This window comes from Labeo rohita, chromosome 1 (assembly GCF_022985175.1).
Source record: "Labeo rohita strain BAU-BD-2019 chromosome 1, IGBB_LRoh.1.0, whole genome shotgun sequence".
In the NCBI taxonomy this organism is placed as follows: Eukaryota; Metazoa; Chordata; class Actinopteri; order Cypriniformes; family Cyprinidae; genus Labeo; species Labeo rohita.
Window position 1 is genome coordinate 36,295,369 of NC_066869.1, and position 27,308 is coordinate 36,322,676.

At 35.3% G+C, this 27,308-nt stretch overlaps 2 protein-coding genes across 5 annotated transcripts in view; both read right to left on the minus strand.

Moving 5' to 3' along the window:
• apbb2b (amyloid beta (A4) precursor protein-binding, family B, member 2b) overlaps window positions 1–959 on the minus strand; it is a 72,561-nt gene extending 71,602 nt beyond the window's left edge. For 3 of the 4 annotated variants that reach the window (XM_051108283.1, XM_051108302.1, XM_051108293.1), the window contains exon 1: window positions 876–936. The gene's annotated coding sequence lies outside the window, so the exon portion shown is untranslated. Of the gene's footprint in view, window positions 1–875 lie in introns of all 4 variants that reach the window. The other variant, XM_051108273.1, reaches the window with a different exon arrangement.
• Window positions 960–3,518: 2,559 nt separating this feature from the next.
• On the minus strand, window positions 3,519–25,796 carry uba6 (ubiquitin like modifier activating enzyme 6). The gene is made up of 33 exons (XM_051108235.1): window positions 25,740–25,796; window positions 24,778–24,860; window positions 24,559–24,653; window positions 24,199–24,227; window positions 23,473–23,567; window positions 23,154–23,265; window positions 22,347–22,427; window positions 22,150–22,272; window positions 21,917–22,040; window positions 21,736–21,839; window positions 21,596–21,658; window positions 21,420–21,496; window positions 19,899–19,965; window positions 19,668–19,811; window positions 18,985–19,052; window positions 16,886–16,964; window positions 16,639–16,719; window positions 16,454–16,531; window positions 16,174–16,355; window positions 15,970–16,075; window positions 15,782–15,871; window positions 14,767–14,847; window positions 14,538–14,666; window positions 11,976–12,027; window positions 11,814–11,877; window positions 11,658–11,727; window positions 11,469–11,540; window positions 10,112–10,235; window positions 9,806–9,999; window positions 9,570–9,697; window positions 9,387–9,474; window positions 6,338–6,432; window positions 3,519–6,171 (listed from the first exon to the last, which is right to left on the minus strand). Exons 2-33 carry the CDS (start codon window positions 24,813–24,815, stop codon window positions 6,021–6,023), a joined length of 3,084 nt encoding a protein of 1,027 aa, XP_050964192.1. The 5' UTR covers window positions 24,816–24,860; window positions 25,740–25,796; the 3' UTR covers window positions 3,519–6,020.
• Window positions 25,797–27,308: the final 1,512 nt, after the last annotated feature.

A 27,308-nucleotide genomic window follows, 5' to 3' on the forward strand; every position in this document is an offset into this window, starting at 1 on the left:
TTAGTTTTGTACCCAGCTGGAAGGACTGGGGAATGTGAAATGGTCTTACAGAGAACATGTCTGCTCTTGGAGCTGCCTGTGCCTGCCGCAGAACGGGCGTCGCGAAACAGGACGCGAGTCTCGCCACTGTGACGCGCACCTACAGCAGCGGGTGCGCACACACAGGCCTCATACGATTCTGTAAATCACAAATGTTGGTGCGTTAACCTAAACAAACCAGCGCGTTTGCCTCAGCCCTGCATGAGAGACTATCGATTCCATCTGCTTTGACTTTTCCATTGGCCTGGCCTTGAACAGGGGGCCGGAGCCTGCCAAAGACCCGAGAGGGGAGAGGCGAGGCGCGTAAAAATAACCGTGGCGAAATAAACCTCCCAAATGGCACTTATCAAATACTATACATCCTAATGTCTAAGTGACATTAATTGTAAAACCTAAAGGATCAACAGCTACGCACAAAGTGGCCGGCGGAGTCAAGCGAAATTCTGAAGGAGGGCTGCGACCACACGCACGACCCCCGTTCACACCATTCCATCGCAACTGAAACGAACAGATTATAACAGCGCCAAATACGCGTCAAACTGGTTACTATGTATCAAGCGATAATAACGTGTTTGTTACTGTAGCAAAGCTTGAGCGTTCTCACGGACTAATGTAACCATAATATATTCGAAACAGTCAGAAGCCCATCTGCCAAGGCGTCTATCCGCCTTCTGCTTCGCTGTTAGGGCGAAGCACGTCCACAACTTCATATTTCCATATTTTTCAAACTCATTACCAACAAAAGTAACAAACGACAAAAATTTGACGTTCTCAAATCATAAATACAGCTGCTCTTATGTCCCAGGTTAAATGTTTTGGCATAGCACATCACTCACCTCAGATGTCAGCACCCTCTCCCGTTCTCCTCCTTTTTTTTCTGGTTTACCTCTCTAGTCTATTCTCCTCTAGCGATGTCCGATTCTCGAACGAGTCGTTCATTTGAGTCGGATCTTTTCAGTGAATTCGTTGGACCGATTCGCAAGAGCATTCTGAATGATTCGTTCACGACAAATCGGTCCGTGCGGTTCTTGAGTCAAAAAAGAATCACTACTAGTTCATTTAACCGAGAAATTTCTCAGTTGAAAATGCATGATTCAAAAAGTAGCAATGAAAATGAATATTAGTGTTTTTAATCTATATGTACATTTTATGTAGCCTCTAAATGTATGTGTTTTTTAGTTGGAAAAAACTGCAATGAATTTAACTGTGGTACATGAATTAACATTGTAGTTAATACAAAAATTATTTATTTTTTTCTTTAGTTGAGATTTATACATCATCGGAAAGTTTTTTTGTGTGTGTCTGTGTTTGTGTGTGTGTGAGTACTTGTTTTTGCTACATTGTGGGGACCAAATGTCCCCACAAGGATAGCAAAACCTGAAATTTTTGACATTGTGGGGACCAGCCTGCGGTCCCCATGGGTACAAAAGCTTATAAATCATACAGAATGAGATTTTTTGAGAAAGTAAAAATGCAGAAAGTTTTCTGTAAGGGTTAGGTTTAGGGGTAGGGTTAGGGTAAGGGGATAGAAAATACAGTGTGGACAGTATACAAACCATTGCACCTATGGAGAGTCCCCACAAGGATAATAAATCAGACGTGTGTGTGTGTGTTTTGTTTTGTTTTTTTTGTTTTGTTTGTTTGTTTGTTTGTTTTTTGGTTTTGTTAGGATATGACAATATTTGGCCAACTATTTGAAAATACGAAATCTGAGGGTGCAAAATATATATATATATATATATATATAAAGTAAAATTGTCAAAATGAAGTTCTTAGCAATGCGTATTACTAATCAAAAAGGTTTAATATATTTACGGTAGGAAATTAAAAAAAAAAAAAAACCTTCATGGAATATAATCTTTACTTATCCTAATGATTTTTGGCATAAAAGAAAAAAAATATTTTTACTATTTATTTTTTACTATTTTTTATACAATTTTTAACTACTTTTTCGAAGTGATCACAAAAGGAGCACTTTGGACAAAATGCAGTCATTAAACTTTGCAAGTTTACTGGAAGCAATGCCTACATATGGCTTTATTACACATGTACAGCATATAATATGCCGTGTCAGGAGGTACAACTCGAAGACGTAGAAGAACCGCTGAATCGTTTTTAACCGGCTCATTGACAAGCAAACTGTTCGAAAGAACCGATTCGCAGGAGTGAGTCGGACTTCCCATCTCTCCTCTCCTCCCTTCCAGATGTCGAGCGCAGGCTTCCAATCCGCGTCTCCCCGGAAGGCAGCGGACCAATCAGCCAGCGGACCACAGGAAACACATTCCCGGAGAGCAGAGAGTGCGTGACGGAAAGTTTAGAGAGAGAGAGAACCTTAAACAATTTAACGGAGGAATAAACTGGAGCAAATGTACCGCTGAAAACAGCAGCTGTCCGAAATAATAAATCAAATATGATAATAAATAGTGTGTCGACATGCACTCAGAACTATTCTTCTCTTTGAAAATAGAATAAAGAAAATAAAATAATAGAAAACCTAAACCTGTGTAAGCTTAAACCAGTAAACTGTGATAAAGTGAAGATTCTATTAACTTAATAGAATTTTTGTTTAAATGAAGTACTAATTAATGAATGGATTTCAGCAAAACTCCCATAACCTTATTTTAATAAGAAGAGGGTTCAGCAGCTGTTCAGTGTCTAGACTGTTATATTATACTGTTGCATCATCTTCATCAGGAGAAAAAGGAAGACACAGGCAGGGAACGAGAAGCTTGTGGCTGTTCATGTTAAACAAGATAGCCATTAACCATCTGTGCTCTTAAATGTCTTTGACTGTGTGACTGTGTGTGTGTGGGATAGGGGGAGGGTGCAGACTTTTGGTGTGAACTCTGACCCAACAGACTGCAGCAGGCAGTTCATTTGACACTCCAGGGTAAATTGAATTCCTGAGGCCTCCTCCTCTGTCTGAACTATGGCATGTTATTTACACTCAAAAATGTATCTTTAGATATGACAACACACCTATTCTTTTGTGTGTGTTGTGGTAAAGAGGTAGATATAAAAGCATTTCATATTGATTTACCCCATTCAGTGTAAGAGAATTTGATGAAGAGGTTGCATGAAACAACAGAAGGCGTATGTGTCCTGAAAGCACACGCTCAGACATGCTGTCCCAAGTGACCCAGAGGTCAAACTCCACTCCTCAAAGCAGCACCCGTGCCAAGAACAGACACAGGCGAGTTGTTTCATGTGTTCTATAGTGAGAGCATAGCAATGAATCAAACACTTTGGAGTCATTCGTGAACTTCTATTGATGTAGATTCACATCCAGTCACAAAGTAGCATGAAAATATCACAAACTTGAGATTATATATCTTATACACAACGTTAAACATAAGAAAATAGAGATTATCAGCATTTATTAGATTAAATATGCACTTCCATTCTAAAGTTTGAGGTTGGTAAAAAAAAAAAAAAAAAAAAAGTTTAATTGTCTTATGCTCACCAAGGCTGTATTTATTTATTAAAATAAATACAGTAAAAACAGTAAAATAAAAATTACAGTAAAAACAGTAATATTATAAAAACATGAAAAATTAAAAATAATTGTAAAAAATAATCCTGTGATGCAAAGCTCAATTTTCAGTATCATTACTCAAGTCTTTAGTGTCACATGATCCTTCATTTGGTGCTTTAAGTAATTTATATATATATATATATATATTTTTTTTTTTTTTTTGTGGAAACTGATTTTTCTCCAGGATTTTCTGATAAATTGAAAATTAATTTTATTTGAAATAGAAATCTTTTGGAACATTATAAATGTATTTATGGTCAATTTAATCCTTGCTAAATAAAACTATTAATTTCTTTTAAAATAAATCTTGATAACCCCAAACTTTTGAACAGTAGTGCATAAACACTACCAGTCAAAAGTTTTTTTTAGATTTTTAATGTGTTTTAAAGAACTCTTTTCTGTTTACCAAGCCTGCATTTATTTGATCCAATGTACAGAAAAAACAGTAAAATTGAGATTATTCATATTATTTAAAATAACCATTTTCTATCTGAATGTATTTTAAAATGGAATTTATTCCTGTGATTTCAAATCTGAATTTTTAGCATTGTTATTCCAGTCCCATGATCCTTCAGAAATCATTCTAATATTCTGATTTGATGCTCAAAAAACATTTATTAATATTATGATGTTGTAAACAGCTGAGTAAATTTTTTTTTAGTTTTTTTTTTTGACAAGTAGAAAGTTCAGAAGAACAGCATTTATCTGAAATAGAAATCTTTTTTTATCACTTTTAATCAATTTCAAGCATCCTTGCTAAATAGAAGTATTAATTTCTATAATTTCTTTAAAAAATTATACATACTCCAAGCTTTTGAATCGTATAGTGTATAATGTTACAAAAGCTTTTTATTTCAGATAAATGCTGATCTTTGGATCTTTCTATTCATTAAAGAATCATGAAAAATGTACTCAGCTGTTTTAAATATTTCTAATGATAATAAAAAATGTTTCTTGAACAGCAAATCAGCATATTAGCATGATTTCTGAAGGATCATATGACACTGAAGACTGTAGTAATGATGCTGAAAATTTAGATTTGATCACAGGAATTACATTTTAAAATATATTCAAATAGAAAACAGTTATTTTAAAAAGTAAAAATATTTTAAAATGTTACTGTTCTTGCTGTACTTTGGATCAAATAAATACAGGCTGAGCAGAAGAGAAAAAAAAGTGTATTTCAGTATTACATTACATTCTGCACACTACCACAAACTGCCTTTTTTGTTGCAAGAACAAAGGAGAAAGAAAAAAAATAAATGCATTTTGACTTGATTTACATTTTTGATTTATTGGACTTTCTTTTGAATACTGTAGTCACAATGACATCATATTTTCCAATCACTGGTTTAGCTCTTTTAGATATCATCCGATATCATATAAACTGTAAATGCTGGACATCAAGAGAGGGAATTCTGTGCAACTTAATGTTTGCCATTTTAAAGGGATCAAACTAGAAAACTTTTCCTTGTTGTTCCGGCTCTTTGTGCATTCCAAAGTGTCCACTGTAAGCTCAAAGCTTAGTGTCGGGTCAGGATGTGTGCGTGAGTACTTTCTGATCACTACTGCCAATCAAATGTGTGCTAAGCAACAGCCAGCTGCCTAAAGGACACTTTAGGATGAGTCAATGACATCAGCAAGACTGCAGATGCAGTGAAAAAGCCTGTTTTTGATGTCAGCATGCAGGTTGGACTTACTGATATATATATACCATCACGTACGGGATTACATATATCACTGTCAATTATGTAGAACCTCATTCTTTAAGTCACTGCACAGCAAGCAGCTGATAGTAGCAGGAAAGCGTTAACTATAGCGCCCCCTAGTGGCATTTCTGAACGCATTTTGAACTGCCATTGTAGATGTAACATTACAAAGCAATTTTCTTTACCGTATCACAAGCCAAGGAGCTGACAGCCACATTCAGGAGAAAACAGTCGTGAAGAATTGCTAAATGCTGATGATAAACATTTTAAACCAGATGCAAAATCTTTGGCGTTTATGTTGCTTACAGTGACTGACAACTTTTCCGCAATATCCTCCTAAAACGTGCAAATAAATTACTGCTGATTCATGATGAATGTTCGTCTCTCACAAGCCCTCTCTTGACTTTTACCAAGTCCTCTACCAGTCTAATAGACTAACATAGAATAATAAGCCCTGGGGAAGTTGTGTAAACACTTTCTTTTTGTTTTACTCTTCAGAGTATTAATATTATAATCATTATTACTGTCACATTGAAGCATAATATAATTATCTTAAGGCATCTGCACAGACAACACTGTGCAATAAAATAATAAACCAGTAGAAAACAAAAATTCACTATGTACAATGAGACAAATCAAGTGCTACTCCACTTGTGGTCCACAGGGCAAGAGAGGAGACAGAGTGTATGTGTTTGTGTGTGTGTGTGTGTGTGTGTGTGTGTGTGTGTGTGTATGCATCAGGCCTTCTCGCCACTCTCGCTTTCTCGACTAAAGTAATAGCGGACTGGGGGACCAGGTAGGTCTTCGTCACCATCCAGCTCAGGAGCAAATGATACGGTAAGGTCAACATACTTCCTGCCTGCTGAGGGTTTAATCAGTTTCTGCATTCTGTAAGAAGAGAAATAAGAGTATTGTTATGGAAATGCATATGAGAATCACAAAGCAATTTTATATTAAAGCTGAAGTGTGTCATTATTGTGTTTGATCACAGTAGTCACACAGAAATGACGCACTTCAGCTTTCAAGACTAGGTTATTTTACTTCTGGGCCTTACGTCAGTTTGAGTTTTTTGTTATGGCCCGGTAAAACCGGCACATACAGCATTTTCACTCCGTAAACAACCATGGTGGGCTCAATTCCATACTCGTCCTGAAATTAAGCAAAAAACTGATTACTATGTACTGTGCAATAATTAATTCTTAAAGGGATAGTTCACCCAAAAATGGAAATTCTGTCAGCAATTACTCGCTGTTCCAAATCAGTAAGACCTTAGTTCATCTTTAGTTCATAACTTTAACACAAATCAAGTTATTTTTGATGAAATCCAAGAGCTTTCTGACTCTGCATAGACAGCAACGCAACTGAAACATTCAAGGCCCAGAAAGGTAGTAAGAACATTGTTAAAATAGTTCATGTGACATCAGTGCTTCAAACCTTAAAGCAGAAGTCCACTTCCAGAACAACAATTTACAAATAATTTACTCACCCCCTTGTCATCCAAGATGTTCTTTCTTTCTTCAGTCGTAAAGAAATTATGTTTTTTGAGGAAAACATTTCAGCACTTTTCTTCATATAATAGACTGCTATGGTGCCCCGATTTTGAACTTCCAAAATGCAGTTTAAATGCGGCTTCAAACGATCCCAAATGCAGTTGTAAACGATCCCAGCCAGGGAAGAAGAGTCTTATCTAGCAAAACGATCGTATTTTTTTTTTTTTTTTTTTTTTACATTTAAAAAAAAAAAAATACAATTTATATACTTTTTAATGCCAAACGCTCGTCTTGTCTTACTCTGCATGGACTGTTTTTGTTCCGGTTCATGACAGTTAGGGTATGTCGAAAAACTCCCATCTCATGTTGTCCCTCAACTTTGAAATCATCCTATATCGCTGTTTTACCTTTTTTGTTAAGGGTGTTTGATCTTCTTTCCATGTTCACTTTGCAAAGCCTGGGTTTGTACTTCTGCAGCGATGTAGGCTGATTTTGAAATGATTTTTGAAGTTGAGGAGAAAATGCGATTGGAGTTTTTCGACATACCCTAACTGTCTTGAGTCAGAATACACAGAGTTCATGGAGAGAAAGGCAAGACGAGCATTTGAGATTAAAAAGTATTTAAATTGTATTTTTTAAATAAAATTAACCGATCGTTTCGCTAGATAAGACCCTTCTTCCTCGGCTGGGATCGTTTACAACCGCATCTGGGATCGTTTGAAGCCGCATTTAAACTGCTTTCTGGAAGTTCAAAATCGGGGCACCATACCAGTCCATTACATGGAGAAAAATGCAGAAATGTTTTCCTCAAAAATCAATTTCTTTACGACTGAAGAAAGAAAGACATGAACATCTTGGATGACAAGGGGGTGAGTACATTGTATGTGAATCTTTGTTTTGGAAGTGGACTTCAGTCAACCTTTTTGGCCCTTGAACGTGGTAGTTGCATTGCGATCTACGCAAGGTCAGAAAGCTCTCGGATTTCATCAAAAACATCTTAACTTGTGTTCCGAAGATAAAAGAAGCGTGTTTGGAACGACATGAGGGTGAGTAAATAATGACAGAATTTCATTTTTTGATGAACTATCCCTTTAACAAATGCTAAAATTACAGACCATTAACCATCAGAGACCCCAGGATTATTGGTGTATTTGTAACATATCTTAAATATTTTTTTTTAGGATGTTCATTATCATTTAAACTTCTGAGGTTGGTAAGACTTTAAAAGGGTTTTAAGTAAGTGTCTTATACTCATCAAGGCAGCATTTATTTGATCAAAAACAAGTACAAACAGTAATATACTACAATTTTTTAAAAATTCTATTTTAACATGAAATTAAAACTATTCCTGTGGTGTCAAAGCTGAGTTTTCAGCAGCCATTACTCCAGTTTTCAGTGTCACATGATCCTTCAGAAATCATTCTAATAAGCTGATTTGGTGCTCTAAAAACATGTATTATTATCAATGTTAAAAAACTGTGCTGTTTAATATCACTGTAAGCAGTGATACATTTTTTAGCATTTTTGAAAAAAAAAAAAAGTAAAAGAAAAAACAAATATATTGAAAAAGTGTAGTTCAAATGCTTAAAAGACTCCTAAATTGGATCCAAATCAAGTCAGTAGACAGTAGGGGTGTAACGGTTCACAAAAATTCACGGTTCGGTTCGATACGACAAAGTTCGGTACAATTTCGATACAAAAAAAAAAAAGAAAAAAAAAAAAAAAGAAATGCCTGAGAAATTTCCTTGATTTTTACACATCCTTTATTAATTAAACTAACATTATAATCTTTTTTTACTCTGAACAATGCAATGTGCCGTACAACAGTCTCATTTCAGATCAGCGGCAGGAGTCGGATTTCATTTATCACATGAGGAGAGTGAGTCAAGCTAAAAAGTCAGGTGAGAAAGAGACAAATTTGGCTAAGGATTTACTTTCGAAACAAAATACAAAAGAAACTACTTCAAAATATTTTAGACTTTGGAAGACCTTTTGACTTTTGCTGTTTATCCGATGTTTTGTTGTTGCCAATTCAATCAATTTGCACTAATTCGAAAGTGAAAGTAAAATGCGCACAGGCATTTATAAGCTATTTAAAGCGAATAAAGGCGAGGAAAAGAGGGAAAACTCTAGCAAACTACCTCACCGTCACAACCCTACTGGAGTACTGTGTTTTTCTTTGGGAGTGAGAGGGGCAGACACCACCTTGCCTATTACATCTTTTGGGCTGCCTTGTTGAGCACAGTGGCACTGGGAACATTATATTTCACACAGTTTAAGCTCTTTTATTTTCCAAATGTAATAGGATTGGTCCAACAAATCGTTCAGTTTGTAATGCACACAACCGAAAGCCTCATACCAAACGGTTCACTATGAATACGTGTATCGTTACACCCCTAGTAGACAGTGATGTTGTGTGACATTCTGGGAGATTCAAATTTTAACTATTTCCCCCTTCAAACTTGCTGCCAAGATACAGTTCAGAGAACGAGTAGCTGTTTGAATCCATATTTGGGTATTACCTACTTTCAAAAACTCATTTTTAGTGCAGTTGGTCTCTGAAGGCTAACGTGCCCTTCACATTATTGATCTGCAAGCTCAAATGCTACACACCCTTACTGCGCTTATGAAATCAGACAAGGTAAAGTCCTCATGACCAAAGATAGTCCAACGGTCCCAGATAGAAAAGGAGATATCCTCTCTGGTCAAAACAAAAGCACCAAATTATTCCAAAATAAGAAAGACACTTCTTTTCATTTTTACAAGTGCTAATCCATACATTAGTGTTGCCATTACCTGATCTGGGTTCTCTTGACCTGAGCTGTTTCTGTGAGCACCATGACTGGAATGGCCAGGTTGAAGAAACAGTTTTTAAATAACTCAAATCCATAACCACCAGCAACTTTCATCAACTCCAATGACACCTAAAGAGAATGAATGAAACAATTATAAATACATAAATCACTGAACACAATAGGAGTTATCACATAAAATGTTTTTTTTTTTTTTTTTAATAGGATTGTTTCTCTCACCAGTCCTGCTACAGCAGCTGTAGATGTGGCGATAGCAGGAATGATTTTACCCGCAATTCGTTTGGTTTGTAGTCTGTCAGCAGCCTCAATGGCGTACATATGAGCTCGCAGAGCAGACGCTGATGCTACGAAATCCATGTGTCCGTTTGAGTCGTCATCCTTTTCGAAGGAAAGTGCAGTCATGCGTAGCCTCTCTAAGAAGAACGAAAAAGAGACATGAGTGGAAAAAGTACGAAAAAGGTTGCACATAGCTCATACAGCTGTTATGTGTCCTCTATGAGTGTATATGGATGTGTATCAACACACCTGGTGTTACAAAGTTAGAGTTGATGGCCTCCTGTAGCTGTATGATTGCTTCTCTCTCCTCTTCACTGCTCACTGTCATTTTCAACTGATCAGGCTTCTTAATAGTCTCATCGGTCTCTATATGCTAATGCACAAACAAATATTTAGTAATCTTTCTCAAAGGCAAAGTGACTAATTTCAACACCAAGTGTCTGGCTAATTTTTTAACTGTCAGTTTATGAACACATTCATCAAATGGTTGTCTTTGGCTCTTAAGGACAGGAATCCTACTGGTAAGATTTGAAATCAATATTCTGCTCACGATACAATAATACTGCATTTCAAACTGCAGGGATTCCTATATAATTTTTTTGTCAGCCGAACCACCTAAAAACTATTTTAAGTAGTCTCTTAGATTTTGTAAATTAATATTTCATTATTATTACATAATACTATAGGCCCCTATGATTTCTGCGGTGCGAAAAACATGGACTGAATCGCAGAATCTAGTGATAAAAATAAAATTTTCTGTATAACAAGGAAGACTGTCATGGATTTTGGCAAATTTTGGACAAACAGATCAGTACACTTAAATGAAAACACAATATAAACTAGTGTCTGAATATTAAACCACAAAAGACGGTTAAATATGTCCTGCATCCTCTGCCATCTCACTATATGATGACATGAACACAAGAAACACAAGACAAACATATAATTTGAGGAAAAAAAGGTCTTCACGGCAACCGTCAATACAAATGTTCAGTTTAACTTGAAGAAATTGTGACAGAAATATATTTTTGTACAGTAGAATGTACGTCTCAATGACGATTAGAATTATAAAATTATTACTAAAACATTTTTTAAAGAATAACCATTAATTCTAATTTTAGATAATTAGAATTTTTCTAACATAATTTTTCTTCCATTTTTTTTTTTTAACATTAAACCTTTGTTGTACAGCACTTTGTTTGCTAAAATAAATGTTTAATTTCATTTAATTATAAATTATATTTTTTATGTCTTTATTTGATTACCAGAAAAAAGGAAAATTACAGGAATTTTTAATAAATTAATTAAGTGGCATAATTTCTACTAAAATTTAATTAAACCATTAAAATGGAATACAGGGGGAAAAAAAGAATCCTGTAAAATTAAAATAGAAAATTTGGGAAAAATTAAAATGTATTTCATAGGTCTCTAATATTGTTTTTTTTTATTCTACAGTTATTTTAATTGTACATTTAGAAAAAAAAACAAAAAAAACAACTACAACACGATACAGTGTATTTCACAAACAACTCAAAATTATGTTGTGTTAAATTTATTTTCACTGGTTGCTGCGTACTAAATAAATAACTAGTAAAAGAACAGATACCTTTTCAGCTGGTCTGTATTCAGGAACCTCCACTTCAGCTAAAACACTTGAAACAGCCTCGTAGGAGAGTTTCTAAGAATTATTCAGTGAAGACAAAACATGAAAAAATTATGCAAGAATTTATTCATGTAGAACAGATGAAAAAAAAAAGAAACAGACCCAGATTGATATTAAATTTTTTTTTTTTACCTCTTCTGAATATTGGATATTATAGATTTCGGAAAAAAGCCGAGCTGCGCTGACAACAAAACTGAAATGCCTGATGGAGGAGAAAGACATTTTTTGCTTATTTTTGTTTCACCTCTTTAAACGTTCTATAAACAGATTATTTATTCAGATACTCACAGCGGGTCATTGAGGTCAAACTCTATAGGAGAAGGCGGCCGTTTGGGAGACTGCCAGAACAGGCCTGAAAACAGTGGAAAAACACTTCAGCTGGGCAAAGACGAAACTCTGTTGGCTTTTAATACAGAATCGCTGCATGAGTGAGCAAAGCATGTGACTTACTGCCGTCTTTTAGCCGTGTGTCCAGTGGAAATGAGTGCAGTAGTTGTAATGCCTGAAATGAAAAGTGGCATACTGTAAACATAGCCCAAAATAAAAACGCTTAATTTTCAATGGGGAATGTGTTTATATATTACAAGGCATTCAGAAATATTAGTACTAGGGCTGTCAGTCAATTAAAAGTTTTAATATAATTAATTACATGATGTTTTGATTAATTAATCGAATTAAATTTGGCTGTGAAAATACCATCAAAAGATTATTTAAAGCTATTATTGTGTTAAATGAGAAAGTAGCAAGTAGACACTGCAAATAGTTGCTTTAGAAAAAATATATAATTTGATTCAGGATAAAATTTATGACACAAACATTTAGGCTGCAACGGCCTAACGTAAACTATGGAACATAAAAGAAGATAATTTGAGTACTTTTTTGTTCATACAATGAAAGTAATTGGTAACCAAAACAGCTTTGTTACCAACAGTCTTCAAAATACCTTCTTTTATTTTCCACAAAAGAAAGGTGAGTAAACGATGACAGAATTGAATGTTTTTGGGGTGAACTATCTCTTTAAATGTTTTTATTTTTATTATTATTATTATTTTTAATGAAATGATACTCTTAATAAGAAACAAAATCTGCCAGCAGGTGTCGGTATATGTCTTTGAGTCATTAATTCGATTCGTTAAAACGGCTCATTCATTCTCTTTATGAATGGGCCTTTGAATCACTGATTCACACGATTCATTCAAAACGTGGATTTATTCAGAAACTAAACTGCTGTGTTGCTCGGTGTCATGCAACAATTCTGCTGTGGCTTCAAAGGTAATATGTTTTCTGCAAAATTGAGCAAAAACACATAATATTGTGTTTAAAATATAACACAATAGCAACTTCTTATTTACTGAACTGTTGTATAAAATCACATTAAAGCTCGTGATAGATCGGGACAAAAATTATTGCTGCCTATATATCATGTGATATGTATATATAAAAATATGAGACATAACACATACAGGTGTATTTGTTGCACCAATATCTTTAAAAGAGAACTCCACTTCAAGAACAACAATTCACAAATAATTTACTCACCCCCTTGTCATCCAAGATGTTCATGTCTTTCTGTCTTCAGTCGTGAAGAAATGATGGTTTTTGAGGAAAACGTTTCAGGATTTTTCTCCATATAATGGACTTCACTGGTGCTTCGATTTTGAACTTCCAAAATGCAGTTTAAATGCAGCTTCAAAGGGCTCTAAATGATCCCGGCTGAGGAAGAAGGGTCTTATCTAGCAAAATGATCAGTCATTATTTTCGGAATATAAAAATTTGTATACTTTTTAAACACAAAAGCTTGTCTAGCACAGGCTCTGGGATGCGCGTTCACGTACTATTGAATCACGCCAAAAGGTCATGTAGAACGTAGGCAGAACTACAGACCCAGTGTTTATGAAGCGAACGCGCAAAGACTAATTAAGTGCAAGTAAGTTTGTAAATGCTGTTTACAAACAAAAAGGTACAACAATGTCCTCCTCTCAAGTTGTAGAAGAAAATAAGATGGAGTTTTTCACTATACTCAGTATACAGACGATGAACTTACACATGATTCGTAGTAGTGATGTGAAGTTTGGATCATTTTACCGACTCAGATCTTTGAGTCTTGTTCAGCAAAATTGGCGAATCTTCTACAAATAAGACAAAAACTATAATGCCATAAGAAACAGAAAAGATTAATTTACTGTTTACCTATGATTAGCTCACCTCACTTCTTATCTGACAAGTTTTCGGGTTTGAGTCGTTCGTTCATCACGTGACAGCCCCATAAGATGAACAAATGACTCGAAAAACCCGAAGACTTGAAACAATTGAACTAATTCCAGTACAGAACATAATATGATGTTGCGCAACTGAACAAATCAACTCCCAAAACGACTCGTTCTTCCCGAGTCACACTGAAGATTCATTTAAAATGAAAGAATCATTCAAGAACGACCCATTACTAATTCGTAGCATTGTGGACGCGCATCCCAGAGCCTGTGCTACACGAGCTTTTGTGCTTAAAAAGGATACAAATTTTTATTTTTCAAAAAAAATGACAGTTTCGCTAGATAAGACTAATGAAGTGCATTATATGGAGAAAAATCCTAAAAAATGTTTTCCTCAAAAACCATAATTTCTTTACGACTGAAGACAGAAAGACATGAACATCTTGGATGACAAGGGGGTGAGTAAATTATTTGTAAATTGTTGTTGTGGAAGTGGAGTTCTCCTTTAATTTTAGGACATAACTGCATTTGTGGAGTTGCTGCCCTGCATCATATATGTCAACAGTCAACTATATGAAATATAAGATGATGTACAGGTCAGGGGGCGGGGTCAGCGCGTTAACTGCGTTAAAATATTTTAATCCCATTATTTTCTTGTAACTAATTAATTAAGTTCACGCGTTAAACTGACAGCCCTAATTTATTATTATTCTATAAATACTTTTAAAGAGTTAAAATTATAGTGGCCATTACTGCAATATAATCTCTATTACTAAAGATTTATGCACAACATTTCCAGTACCTTTCTTTTGAAGTACTTGTCAAACTTGAGTCGAGCAAGAGTTAGACAGTGATCCCAATGAGTGGGTCTCCGACTCAGCAACTTAATGGCCTGAAATGCTCCATCCATACTCTCCCCACCCATCATACTCTGCACAAACAAGCAATGAAATTAGAAACCCAACAAGGCTTGCTGAACACCAACAAGGGTAAATTAGAGTTTAGATAAGCTTGTAGTAATATGTCCTTGCCTGTAACACATCCTGAGCTGATGAATGACTCTGCCAGAACACGTTGTACAAGGTGGGTTTGTGGGAGAAAGCACTCTCAAACTATACAAAACAATAAGATCACAAATCAAAACACTCACAACATCTCGAAGTACTATTAAGTGACAGTCAAACCCCAAACTAAGCCTTTTTAGTCATTATTGACCTTTTTATCATTAATAAAACATTCTTCTGAATGATCAAAAACTGAGTGGCCTTTTTAGATGTGCAGCCTGAGTTTAAGTGGTCATAAAAGTCACACCTCAGCTGTTTGCGGTAAAAGATGACTAAACATAGGAATAAAAGGCAAATATGCCAACACAGAGCATCTCTTAATATTTGTTAAAATCTATATAATCACTCAACACTGAACAAACACACAGATGTGTGTGATGGTATTTTTTAACTTTTTGACTTTTTGAAAAAACAGCTTCAAACAAAGAAAGACGATTTCTGAATTAAAATGCTAACCAATTTGGTAAAAAATTATTTTTTTTAAACGTAATAAAATCTATTAAAAGTATGTATATAAATGTTTAAAACCTAGTTGCAAAAAATGTAAAATAATAAAATAACATTACATTTCTTGTCTTCAAAATGTCACTCTGTTGGCCTGGCAAATATAGGCTCTTTTTGAAAAAAAATGAATGAATGAATTAAATTAAATTAAATTAATTAAATTAAAAAACAAAATTAAATTAAACTAAAAACCAAATTCAATTCAATAAAAAAAAAATAGCCGAGACACGAACCAGGGACCTTCTTGCTGTGAGTCAACAGTGCTACCCACTGAGCCACCGTGCAACCTAAAAACTTAAATTAAATTAAATAAATAAAATCAAATAAAAATGTAATAAAAACAAAATTAAATTAAATTATTTTAAAATTAAATAAAGTTAAATTAAATTAAATAAAAAATAAAATCAAATAAAACAAATCAAATAAAAAACACAATTACAAATACAATAAACTAAAATAAAATAAAATAAAAACCAACCTTGTCTCTGGCCCACTGAATGGTGTGCTCAATAACAGCAGGAAAAGATTTCAGAGTGCAAAACGGAATCTCCTCTTCCGGTGGGTCTCTCTAAGAAACACAATCACAGTTGAGAAAAAAACATGGACAATAGAAGCATAAACTGGCACACAGCCTATGTATACACATACATAAACATACACACTCACATGGCTGTTGTAGGATTCAGTGAGGTATGGGACGATGATCTCAGTGTGCCCTTTCGTACCCATGGTACCAGAGTCTAACAGAGCTTTCTGATTGGATACGCTTCGACTGTGGGTTCACAAAAGAACCACTGAAGAATTTGCAATAATGCACACACCGCAATGTAACACACTGAAAAACAACTATTTCTGTTAATTATGAATTACCTATCCACGTATCTCCGTGCCTCCACGTTGTCCAGTGCGGTGACCACCAGGTTGAGACGGGAGAAGAAAGCATCACAATAAATGTCCTCTGTATCAGGACACACTTTATTCAGATGAGCATCTATATTCATCTCTGGGTTTATTTCTAATGTAGCTGCTGCTGCTGTAGTGCTCTTTGGCTTCTACAGAGAGAGGAAAATGAACAAACGGAGAGAAAAAAAATTAACTCATGAGATGATTCATGAATGAAGAGTGAAAAAGTATTAAATTAAAAACATACCCGTATATGGTGAGGTCTGAAGAGAAACTGTCTATTGAGGTTTGATTTCTCAATCAAATCTGGATCGGTAATGCATATCTAAGAATACAAAAACAGCATTTATGAATTGGACCAATTTTTCATTCCTCATATAAGTGAGAACGAAAAAAAAGAAAGAAAATTCCTGCCAGATGTATATGCCCCACCTCTCCTGAGCATCTGCTTAATCCGACACCCAGAAGTGCTAAATTCTTCAGCATCTCACAGCCAATAGCACCGCAGCCCACCTACAGTCACATATTAAGATAATCAAACACCAGCGCAACACATCTATACAAAGAATATATACTAAGATATAATATTAAAATCACACATTTTATCTCGTTCACGTTTTGCTGTATGACATTAACTTCTGAATCGATTTATTTACTGTCTGCTATACTTTTGACTCACCATAAAGACTCGAAACTTGTGCAGTGTCAAACACAGTGACTCTCCGATACATGCCCTCAATGCATCGTACCGGTCACCCCTACAAACACACATAAAAAAAAAACAAAAAAACAAATCAACATTTAAAGTTCACTTTCAGAATAAAAATACTCACAATTTACTCGCCCCCATGTCATCCAAGATGTTCATGTCTTTCTCTCTTCAGTTGAAAAGAAATCAAGGTTTTTCAGGAAAACATTTCAGGATTTTTCTCCATACAGTGGACTTCAATAGGGAACAGCAGACTGAAGGTTCAAATTTCAGTTTCAAACCAGCTTCAAAGGGATCTACACAATCCCAGCTGAGGAATAAGGGACTTATCTAGTTAAACGGTCGGTCATTTTCTAAATAGTAATTAAAAATGTACAAACTTTTTAAACACAAATGCTTGTCTTGCACTAGCTCAATTATCATTGTGTTCAAGTCTGTGGTTTTCCTGCAGAATTGGGCTACTTTAACACTGTTGCCGCGGGTTGTTTTTCATGTCCCCAGGTTGAAGCAATCCCAATAACGTAATATTTAGTCCCTGGAATGCAAATTTTACCAGGGGAACCCCACCAAAAAAATGTGTATTTTACCCCCCGGAATGCAATTTTCACTAAGCGATTGGGCTACTTTTGGGTTAGTTTTGAGTAGCAATTGGACAAGTTTTGTTGTGAAAACCTGGCAACCCAGAATGCAAGACAAGCATTTGTGGTTGAAAAGTAAAATGACCAAGCCTTTCAACCCATTGATCCCCATTTAAGTCCACTTTATGGAGAAAAATCCTGGAATACTTTCCTCAAAAACCTTAATTTCTTTTCGACTGAAGAAAGAAAGACATGAATATCTTGGATGACATGGGGGTGAGTAAATTATCAGGATATCAATTTTTATTCTGGAAGTGAACTAATCCTTTAAAGCAGTGGTCCTCTACCTTTTTGGCCCCTATTGTCCACAACAATATTTGAAGACAATTACCAGTGATTTACTGGATAAAGACTTTTTTAAATACTTTATTCTCACAATTTCTAAAAAAAAACAAGAAAAATGTTTAAAAAAAAAAAAGCCCAATGAGATATAGATCTTATTAATTAAAAAATTAAAAACCACACTTTTAAAATTAATTGCTAAGAAATGATAAAATAAAATATAATATAAAAAAATAAAATAAAATAAAATAGCAGTTGTAGACCACCTTGGAAGTTTGCTGTGGCCTCCTGATTGAGAACCACTGCTCTAACGGACACAATTACAACACAGGCAAATGATGAAAGAAATTGCACTGTTGGGTGAACTATTCTTTTAAAGGAACACTCCACTTTTTTGAAAATAGACTCATTGTCCAACTCCCCTAGAGTTAAACAGTTGAGTTTTTGAATCAATTCAGCCAATCTCCGGGTCTGGCGGTAGCACTTTTAACATAAAGTTGCAATTTTCTATGCTGATATGGCTAGGAACTATACTCTCATTCTGGTATAATAATTAAGGAACTTTGCTGTCGTACCATGGGTGCAGCAGGCGCAATGATATTACACAGCACCTGAAAGTGACCAGAACTAAGTTTGTGTAGGCTGCGTAATATCATTGTGCTTGATGCACCCATAGTACGGCAGCAAAGTTCCTTGGTTATTACGCTGAAATGAGAGTATAGTTCCTAGCCATACTGACCTACAAAATCACAACTTTTCATTTTTCATCCATCTTTGCACACAATGTAACTACAGAAGAGTCAAGTTTTAAATAGGAAAAATATCAAAACTCTTTGGTCATTTTTGAGCGAGACGCTAACGGTCTAATCGGTCTAAGCTATGCTAAAAGTGCTACCCCTAGACAAGGAGATCAGCTGAATGGATTTGAAAACGGTAAAACTCAACTGTTTAACTCTAAGGGAGTTGGAAAATGAGCCTATTTTCAAAAAAAAGTGGAGTGTTCCTTTAAGGCAATACATGTAGTAAAAATGTTAATTTTTTGTTGGTGAGAAAGAACAAAAGAGAGATATTACTATTCTATAAATGCTATAGAAACATATAAACTGGCAAAACAAGATTGTGGTGCTCAATACTTGGCATCATGCTCACCTTGGGGCAAATTCCTCAGCAGGAAGAGACTGGAGGGGCTGAACCACCTCCACCGCATCAAGATAAAACTGTATAAACACACATATAACAAAAAATTAATACCATTATTAAGGATGTGTTGAATTGATGAGTTAGTTAAATAAATAAACTAATACATAAATTAACTTTCTATTTATCAAAAAATTCTGTATCATGGTTTCCACAAAAATATTAAACATTTCAAAATGACTTGATGGCTTTAGGCAATTTTTAATATTAATACTAAAGACACCATTTTTAATATTAAATATAATAACATTTTCTGTAGGCCCCTGTTTTTGATCAAATAAATGCAAAAATGACGATAATTCTTTTAAAACAGACATCATGTGGGCTATGTGGGGTAAAGCAGCGCTGATTTATCACACTAGATACATTTGAGTTTGTTGAAAATTCTGTTATCAATTCTGTTATTCTGTTATAAATTTAGAAATCGAAGGTGTGTGACATCACAGGCAGGCGACTAAAAAAGGTGACTGGATTTAAAAATTCTTGGAAACATTTGGGATAATGTAAGTACACAAGTCAGCATAATATGTAACTCTATTCTACTGGTGTTTGGATATTATAATTAACAAATTTTACATATTGTGCCTTTAAATGGTAATGTACATTAAAGACAAAACATCTGAGCTTTGACTTACCCATTGGTGAAGAGGGGAAAACTTTCCAGTGAGAGCTTTTAAAACCTCCTGACTAGCAATACCACCCACTGCTGCCGCTAGAGGAGAGAGACATCCTCTCGCACAGCGTGACACGCATTTCACCAACTCCTGATTTATGCATACCTGACAACACAGACATTTAAATTAAAAGACTGAAGTTTGAAGATGTGCACAACAAGAAGTGAGAGTAAATGAGTGTACAAAACTGACTTTGATTTTTAATGTTCTGCTGATCTCCTCAGTGAACTTCAGGAGCACCTCAGCATCCTGTAAACAACTACACAAAGCAGAGGAAAAGAATTTTAATCATCCATGTCAATCATTATCAGAAAGAGAGAAATGATGAAACAAGCCATTTGTCCATCCTAACTTAAAGGAGAACTCCACTTCCAGAACAACAATTTACAGATGATGTACTCACCCCCTTGTCATCATAGATGTTAATGTCTTTTTTTTTCTTCAGCCGTAAAGAAATTTTGTTTTTTGAGGAAAACATTTCAGGATTTTTCTCCATATAATGGACTGCTATGGTGCCCTGAGTTTGAACTTCCAAAATGCAGTTTAAATGTGGCTTCAAATGATCCCAAATGCGGTTGTAAATAATCTCAGCCGAGAAAGAAGGGTCCTATCTAGCAAAACGATCGTTTATTTTCATTTTTTTGAAGTTTAGGGAGAACATGAAATGGGAATTTTTCGACATACCCTAACTGTCATGAACCAGAAAAAAAACAGTTCAGGGAGAGTAAGACGTGACGAGCGTTTGACATTAAAAAGTATATAAATTGTATTATTTTTATGAAAATAACCAATCGTATTGCTAGATAAGACCCTTCTTCCTCGACTGGGATCGTTTACAACCGCATTTGGGATCGTTTGAAGCCACATTTACACTGCATTTTGGAACTCAGGGCACCATGTCAGTCCATTATATGAAGAAAAAATTCTGAAATGTTTCCCTCAAAAAACAATTTCTTTATGGCTGAAGAAAGAAAGACATGAACATCTTGGATGACAAGGGGTGAGTACATTATCTGTCAATTTTTGTTCTGGAAGTGAACTTCTCCTTTAATGAAAAATGACACATAGACAATATTTTATTTATAAAGCATAGTTGAGGAACCCCATTTTAAACTATTAAAATGTCATGGTGCGCAGGATTATTCAGCACAAATTTAGCACAACAACCCTTCAAAATAAAAGTTCAGGTTAACAAAGGAAAATTGTAACAGAAATACACTACTACTGTACAGTAGAATGTACAATAAAAATGATAAAAGGTAATATTAAAATAATACAATTCATAAAAGAAATGTTTTTTCACAAGAAATTTTTCACTGATGTTTTAAATCTAACAGCAAATCTGTTCTACAGCACTGTTTGTCAAAAAAAAGTAAATGAACTGTTCATTTTAATTTGACTACATTTAAAAAATATATATTTAAACAGTTAATTAAATAGCTAAAAATTAAAGGGAAAATAAAGTGGAATTTGGACCCTAAATAGTCATGCTGTGTGTACGAAACTGCTGACGTTTAAAATGCGTCATTTGAGAAGCACTGTTGCAGTCAATGATTTTGTCCATTCAAAACTCTTTTGGTTGTTAAAATTTTGGTGTATCACTAACAGAAATAAACCCCCTTGCCCTGGTTGCTTAATCATGCCACACCTAGTGCAGCTCACTAGGTTTGAGACGCTGCCTAAAAGATGATAAAAAGTTGAAGATGAAGTTACCCGATGTTGGGGAGTCTAGCATGCTGTTCCAGGAAAGCATCCAAAGCTAACATGATTGTATGAAGCTGCAATGGGACCTGATTGGATAAGGACACATTTGTTAAGACAAAAATTACTGATTCTCATGTCAACAATGATAAATAGATTTCAGCAATGACAGAGTCTGCGTTTCTCACCTCTGGTTTACTAAAGTCTGGAGTAAGGAGCCGAGGGTCTGATAACTGCTGCTCCATCATCTCCTACACAGACCATAGAGAAAACCGTTATTATACTTCACCAATATTAAACAGACCAACTAAAGGTGGTGTTAACATACAAAGTTGAAGGTTTTGGAAGTTTTGACCAAGCGGAAGATTCCTCCATGAGCATATGGCTGGAATGATGAGGTATCACCAATCGCAAAACTGTAGGGAGACAGAACTAAATACACACACACACAGTTAAATATATGAGTAGAGTACATCACTGTGCATGATGATTGTAGAGTTTGTTTATACCTGTAACTTGGTGAGTGGTACCATTGAGTTCAATCATGCCATTGATCTCTTTAAAACACACACTCTGCCCGGTCTGGAGGCCATGTATTCGGCTGTCCATACATGTCACAATGCCAGGATTCCCCTGTCAAACAGGAAGTTAAAAAACATCAGCATTCAGACTAAATAGGACAAAAGAAATGGTCAAATGGCAAAAGAAATGCGAAGGTTCAACAGTTCAGTGCTCTCATTACCTGGCTGATGTTTTGGATGAAGAGTTCTTTTGGTTCTTCTCCCGTAGGGTCCAACACCTCAAACGCATCCCCAAAATCGCAAAATACTCGCGAGCAGATCCCAAACACATCACAGCCAATAAACTGCACCAAAAATGTATTTGAAAGCATCCAAACAGAGAGTAATATCTATGTAGTATATCTAGGAATGTCTGTACCTTAATAGGAGGCTGCTGAGAGTGGCAGAAATTGTTGATTCGTTTCTGTAAGCTGAGCTTTGTTTCTGTTAACACTACACACTGAAGAGACAAATACAAGAACAGAGGCATTAAGTATAATATGAACATACAGAATAAGGTAAATAATAATAATCTGAATATAGGAAAAGTCCACTTCCAGAACAACAATTCACAAATAATTTACTCACCACCTTGTCATCCAAGATGTTCATGTCTTTCTTTCTTCAGTCGTAAAGAAATTATGTTTTTTGAGGAAAACATTTCAGCATTTTTCTTCATATAATGGACTGCTATGGTGCCCCGATTTTGAACTTCCAAAATGCAGTTTAAATGCGGCTTTAAACAATCCCAAATGCGGAACTTCTGCAGCGATGTAGGATGTTTTCGAAATGACTTTTGAAGTTGAGGGAGAAAAAAAAGAGTTCATGGAGAGAAAGGCAAGACGAGCATTTGAGATTAAAAGTATTTAAATTGTATTTTTTTTAATGAAAATAACCGCTTCGTTAGATAAGCTAGATAAGACCCTTCTTCCTCAGGTGGGATTGTTTGAAGCCGCATTTAAACTGCATTTTGGAAGTTCAAATTCGGGGCACCATACCAGTCCATTACATGGAGAAAAATGCAGAAATGTTTTCCTCAAAAAACAATTTCTTTACGACTGAAGAAAGAAAGACATGAACAAGGGGGTGAGTACAGTATATGTAAATCTTAGTTTTGGAAGTGGACTTCTCCTTTAAAATGAAGTTCGTTGCAATTTAAATTTTGCTGCTGTTAATGGAGACCAACCTGATATCTCTTTAGGAAGCTGAGGTCAGTGCTTTCGTCCAGGACATCAGTGGACACACTGACCTGAACATATGGGTTTAACTCAGCCACTCGAGAATGGACAGCCTCCACCCTAACAGAAAAAGAAAATCATTGTGATTATTGCACATCTTTATAGAAAAAAAAGAAAAAGAGATAATAAGGCCACAGAGATGTGCAGGAACATAACTTTAATAGAGGTGAACGCTATGACTAAAATCTTACAAAATAAATTTTATATCAAGGTATACACAATTTAGTTGAATTCAGTCTGCTTGTAACAAAAGTAATCACAGTTCACCTTTTCTTCTGGCTATGCACATCCTCCTCTCTGATGAAGAAGTTGGTGCCCAAATCCCAAACTTCACATCGCTTACAGTCATGAAGAGTGACAGCCTACAAACACAATTTGTGCCAAATCTCATAATACAGTCATAATACATAAGAAAAGTAATGAAACAGCAAATAGTCATGGAAGCCCATTTTTTCACCACGCAAGAAAAAAATTCATAATTCAGATTCATAATGAGATAAAGTCGAAATTATGACTTACTTAAGTCATCATTTTTAAGTCGAAACTGACTCAAATATGTCATAATTTCGACTTTATAAGGCATTTTTCTTACATGGAAGGGGGAGTATTGATATTTAGAAAGGGTGTATTAAAATGATCTAAAGTAAAGAGACTTAAAATGTTACAAATATTAGAGAAATTTTTAATAAAAAAATTTCATTAAAAAAGTACAAATGTTACAAAAAATTCAATAAACTACAAATAGAAGACTTATTTCAAATTATAATATTATGTTACAAAATTTCTGTTTTTATTGTATTTTTATCAAACATACACAGGCATGGTGAGCATTAGAGACTTTTTAAAAACAATAAGAATTTCATCAATAGTGTATTGTAACAAATTCAGCCATAATATTTTTTGACAATAAAATTCAAATATTAATTCCTCAAAAATGTGTATTAAAAAAAACAGAGAAGTAACTCATGCCTAAACATTTTCACACAGTCTTACCTTCACTCCTGCCAGAACGATGTTTTTTGCTGCACAACATGAGAGATTTTTGATTAGAAATTGGTGGTGTGGTGTGAATTACAGCATCCAACAAAAATGATAAAACAATGGCTTAACAATGGTATTGAATTTATAACTCATAGGATACGGAAGCAAAAAGCTTGTAGAAGGAAAGGCTGAAGAAAATTAATATACATAAATCATCGACATCTCCGATTATGATATACTAGAAACTATACATTTTCAATTGCCATTAGAAATTTATAGAGAGGCTGCAAAAGCAAGTGAATGGTAAACCAACGAAATACAAATATGAATACGATAAAAGAACTGGAGTGGTTTATAGACGGCGCCACACACCTATTTCCACTCCAAGAGCTCCCATTCCACTGAGAAACACATTGGACTGGGCCATCTGCTGCATAGCACTGTCCCCCAGCACATACCGCTGCCGACTACACACAAACACACAGTTAGGAGTAGGAATTACGTTGGATTACACCTGAATCTTAATCAGATTCTGTACATGACAAAAAGATAAGCCTGTCTCAGTCCCGTCTAAAAGTATTTACAGTGTACCTGTACAAAGAGTCATCTATATCCATGGAGTCAGCCATAGTGGGAAGGGGAGAGGGGGTGTCCAGGTGTTCCTCTGTGAGATTCTATAGGAGAGATAAAGAGCATCTGTTCATCTATTGCTGATGACAGAACACCAGAAAAAACAATCTGAGGAACTCAGTCCAGAAATCTGAGTTTACAGCTAACATCAGAGATCTCGGTATGTTAGACATGATACTTGTCAGATCGTTTTGACAAAATAATCCACAGTAGTCCTACACCAACCTGTCCTGCTCACAAGCAACACAGGACCAGCATCAGTTGTATATCAAACCAATCATTCAAAAGACCGATTCACTGAAAAAATCTCTATCGATGTATGACATTATAGAACCTGAAAAAACATATTCACAATTAAAATCATGTGTTTTTAGACTGCTTTCGTTTTATTTAAAAAATTTCCTGATACGTCCCTGTTTTTCATGAGCACTGAATGACTTGACAAGTAACGCTGTCTGCAGTGCCATGTCAGTTTTATGCATTGTCGTGTTTCACATGACATATACATATTCTTATCAAATGAGCCACACATTATGAATTTCTAAATAAGCAATCTGTTTGAGCACTGACACACGTAAACATATATCTAACATCCTCCACTTAAAGCCGACAGGGTCTAAACGAACATTCAAAACACAAAATAAATCACATCATCACAAAAACATCTCGCATTTAGTCAGAGAAACGTTAACTGTGTCATAAAATCGTAAATGTATCATATTGCTTACTCATATCTATATATCATTAGCACACCGGCTAGCTGAGCTGTTCACTAAATTAGCTAATTTAACTATAAACAGATCAACCAAAACTGCAGGCACGACTCTGCTTAACGCGCCTTTATGGCCCTGCTGGCTTGTTTTCAGTGAGTTGAGGTTTAAAGTAATGTCTGTAGTAAGGAAACAGAGCTGTGAATTAGCTACCTGTCAATGTGCGCGAGGAACGGGAGCAGCACACTTCTTCTATTGCGAGTCTGCGGGGGGTTTTGTGATGGGGAAACCATCTACCGCCACCTCGTGGAATGGATTAGTCGCCCGTTAAAGAAACAAACTACCATTTTGCCGTATGAGGGGCCGTGCCCATTTGTAAATTAATTTTAGCTGTAGAAAACATGTCGTTTTACTATTGCTTTATATTGCGTATTGGTGTGTCTTACCATATTATTTTAATGTATTATCATAATAATAACCACTGGTTTGTTGTTATTCTTCTCGTTATTTCCGCATTGAAGAATAAGGATTATTGGGAATAAGAGGGTTTGCACTTATGTCACGATTTGGTCAGTTACCTGGATGCGCGGCCATGTTGGCGATACTCGGATGTAAACAACAGCATGGATTGTAGGTTAATATACTACTGAATACGTTGTTTTACTAATTTATGCTGTCTAAACCAAGGAAAAAAATGTGTGGACACTGCTAAATCTAGAGAAGCACTTGGTAAGCATTAACTAAAGTCAATAGGTGGTAAAGATACGTACGAGAAGTATTAATTAAGATATTAGCCTAATATTTCATCTACCTGACAGGAAATGATAAGAACAAACATGAATGTTGTCAAGATTCTTGCCCTGGAAATCCTGGTTCAGTTTGGCCAACCATAAACACAATTTGTTTCTCAGACAGTTTTTTGCACTCTTCTCCTTGATTTGTTATAACTTTTGGCAGCAGGGTTGCCAGGTTTGCACAACAAAACCCACCCAATTGTTAAAAGGGGGGATAAAATACAAGTTTTCTTTGTCGGGGTACCCCTGGTAAATTCCTATTTCTGGGGATAAGTATGACGTTATTGGGGTCGCCTCAACCCGCGAACATCAAAAACAACCCACGGCAACAGTGTTAACTTAGCCCAATTCCGTGGGAAAACCGCAGACTTGGCAACACTGTTTGGCAGCCTGTAGTACTCCAAATGTTTTTCCTGGTCCGACCGATTAGTACAGCCCAAAACACGACAATAATTGATCATTTTCAGCGTCAATAATCAGCAAAATATGCGAGTTTCGTTCAGTTCAGTGGCATTGTTTACATTCAGTCCCGCCAATATGGCTGACTGATGACGCGTCATGAAAACACTCAATATGGTAGCCTATAGTATGATATGAAAATATGTTGGTAAATGTGGTATATTATAAATTTACCACAATCCACAAATGTAAATGTGCATCACAAATAAATAAATAAATAAATAAAATACTTTTACAAATAAAAATGGGTCACCGACTTTATACATGAACAGCAACAATAAAGCAAAAAAGACTGAATTACTGAAAAGCCTGAAATGTTTTGATTTACAATCCGCAATGTGTATGCTACTTGCTTATATATACTTGATATATTTTCTTTCTTTTTTTCTCAGTTATCTCAGTATTTGATTTGCTATGATTGTTTTTATTTTTGTAACACTGTGTGCTAGTTAAAAATGCCAGTATCCCCTCACTGCAGAACACAAGATCCAGGGTGGCGAGGTTGGATCCACATCTAGGGGGTGGAGAT

Excerpts from the sequence above, each read along its gene's own strand:
- uba6 (XM_051108235.1), bottom strand. The coding sequence starts at position 24,815 with ATGGCTGACTCCATGGATATAGATGACTCTTTGTACAG. Across the intron at positions 19,966-21,419 it reads GCTAGACTCCCCAACATCGG|TTGTTTACAGGATGCTGAGG; the intron begins GTAACTTCATCT and ends TGCTTTGTGTAG. Across the intron at positions 16,720-16,885 it reads ACAAGTTTCGAGTCTTTATG|GTGGGCTGCGGTGCTATTGG; the intron begins GTGAGTCAAAAG and ends ATGTGACTGTAG.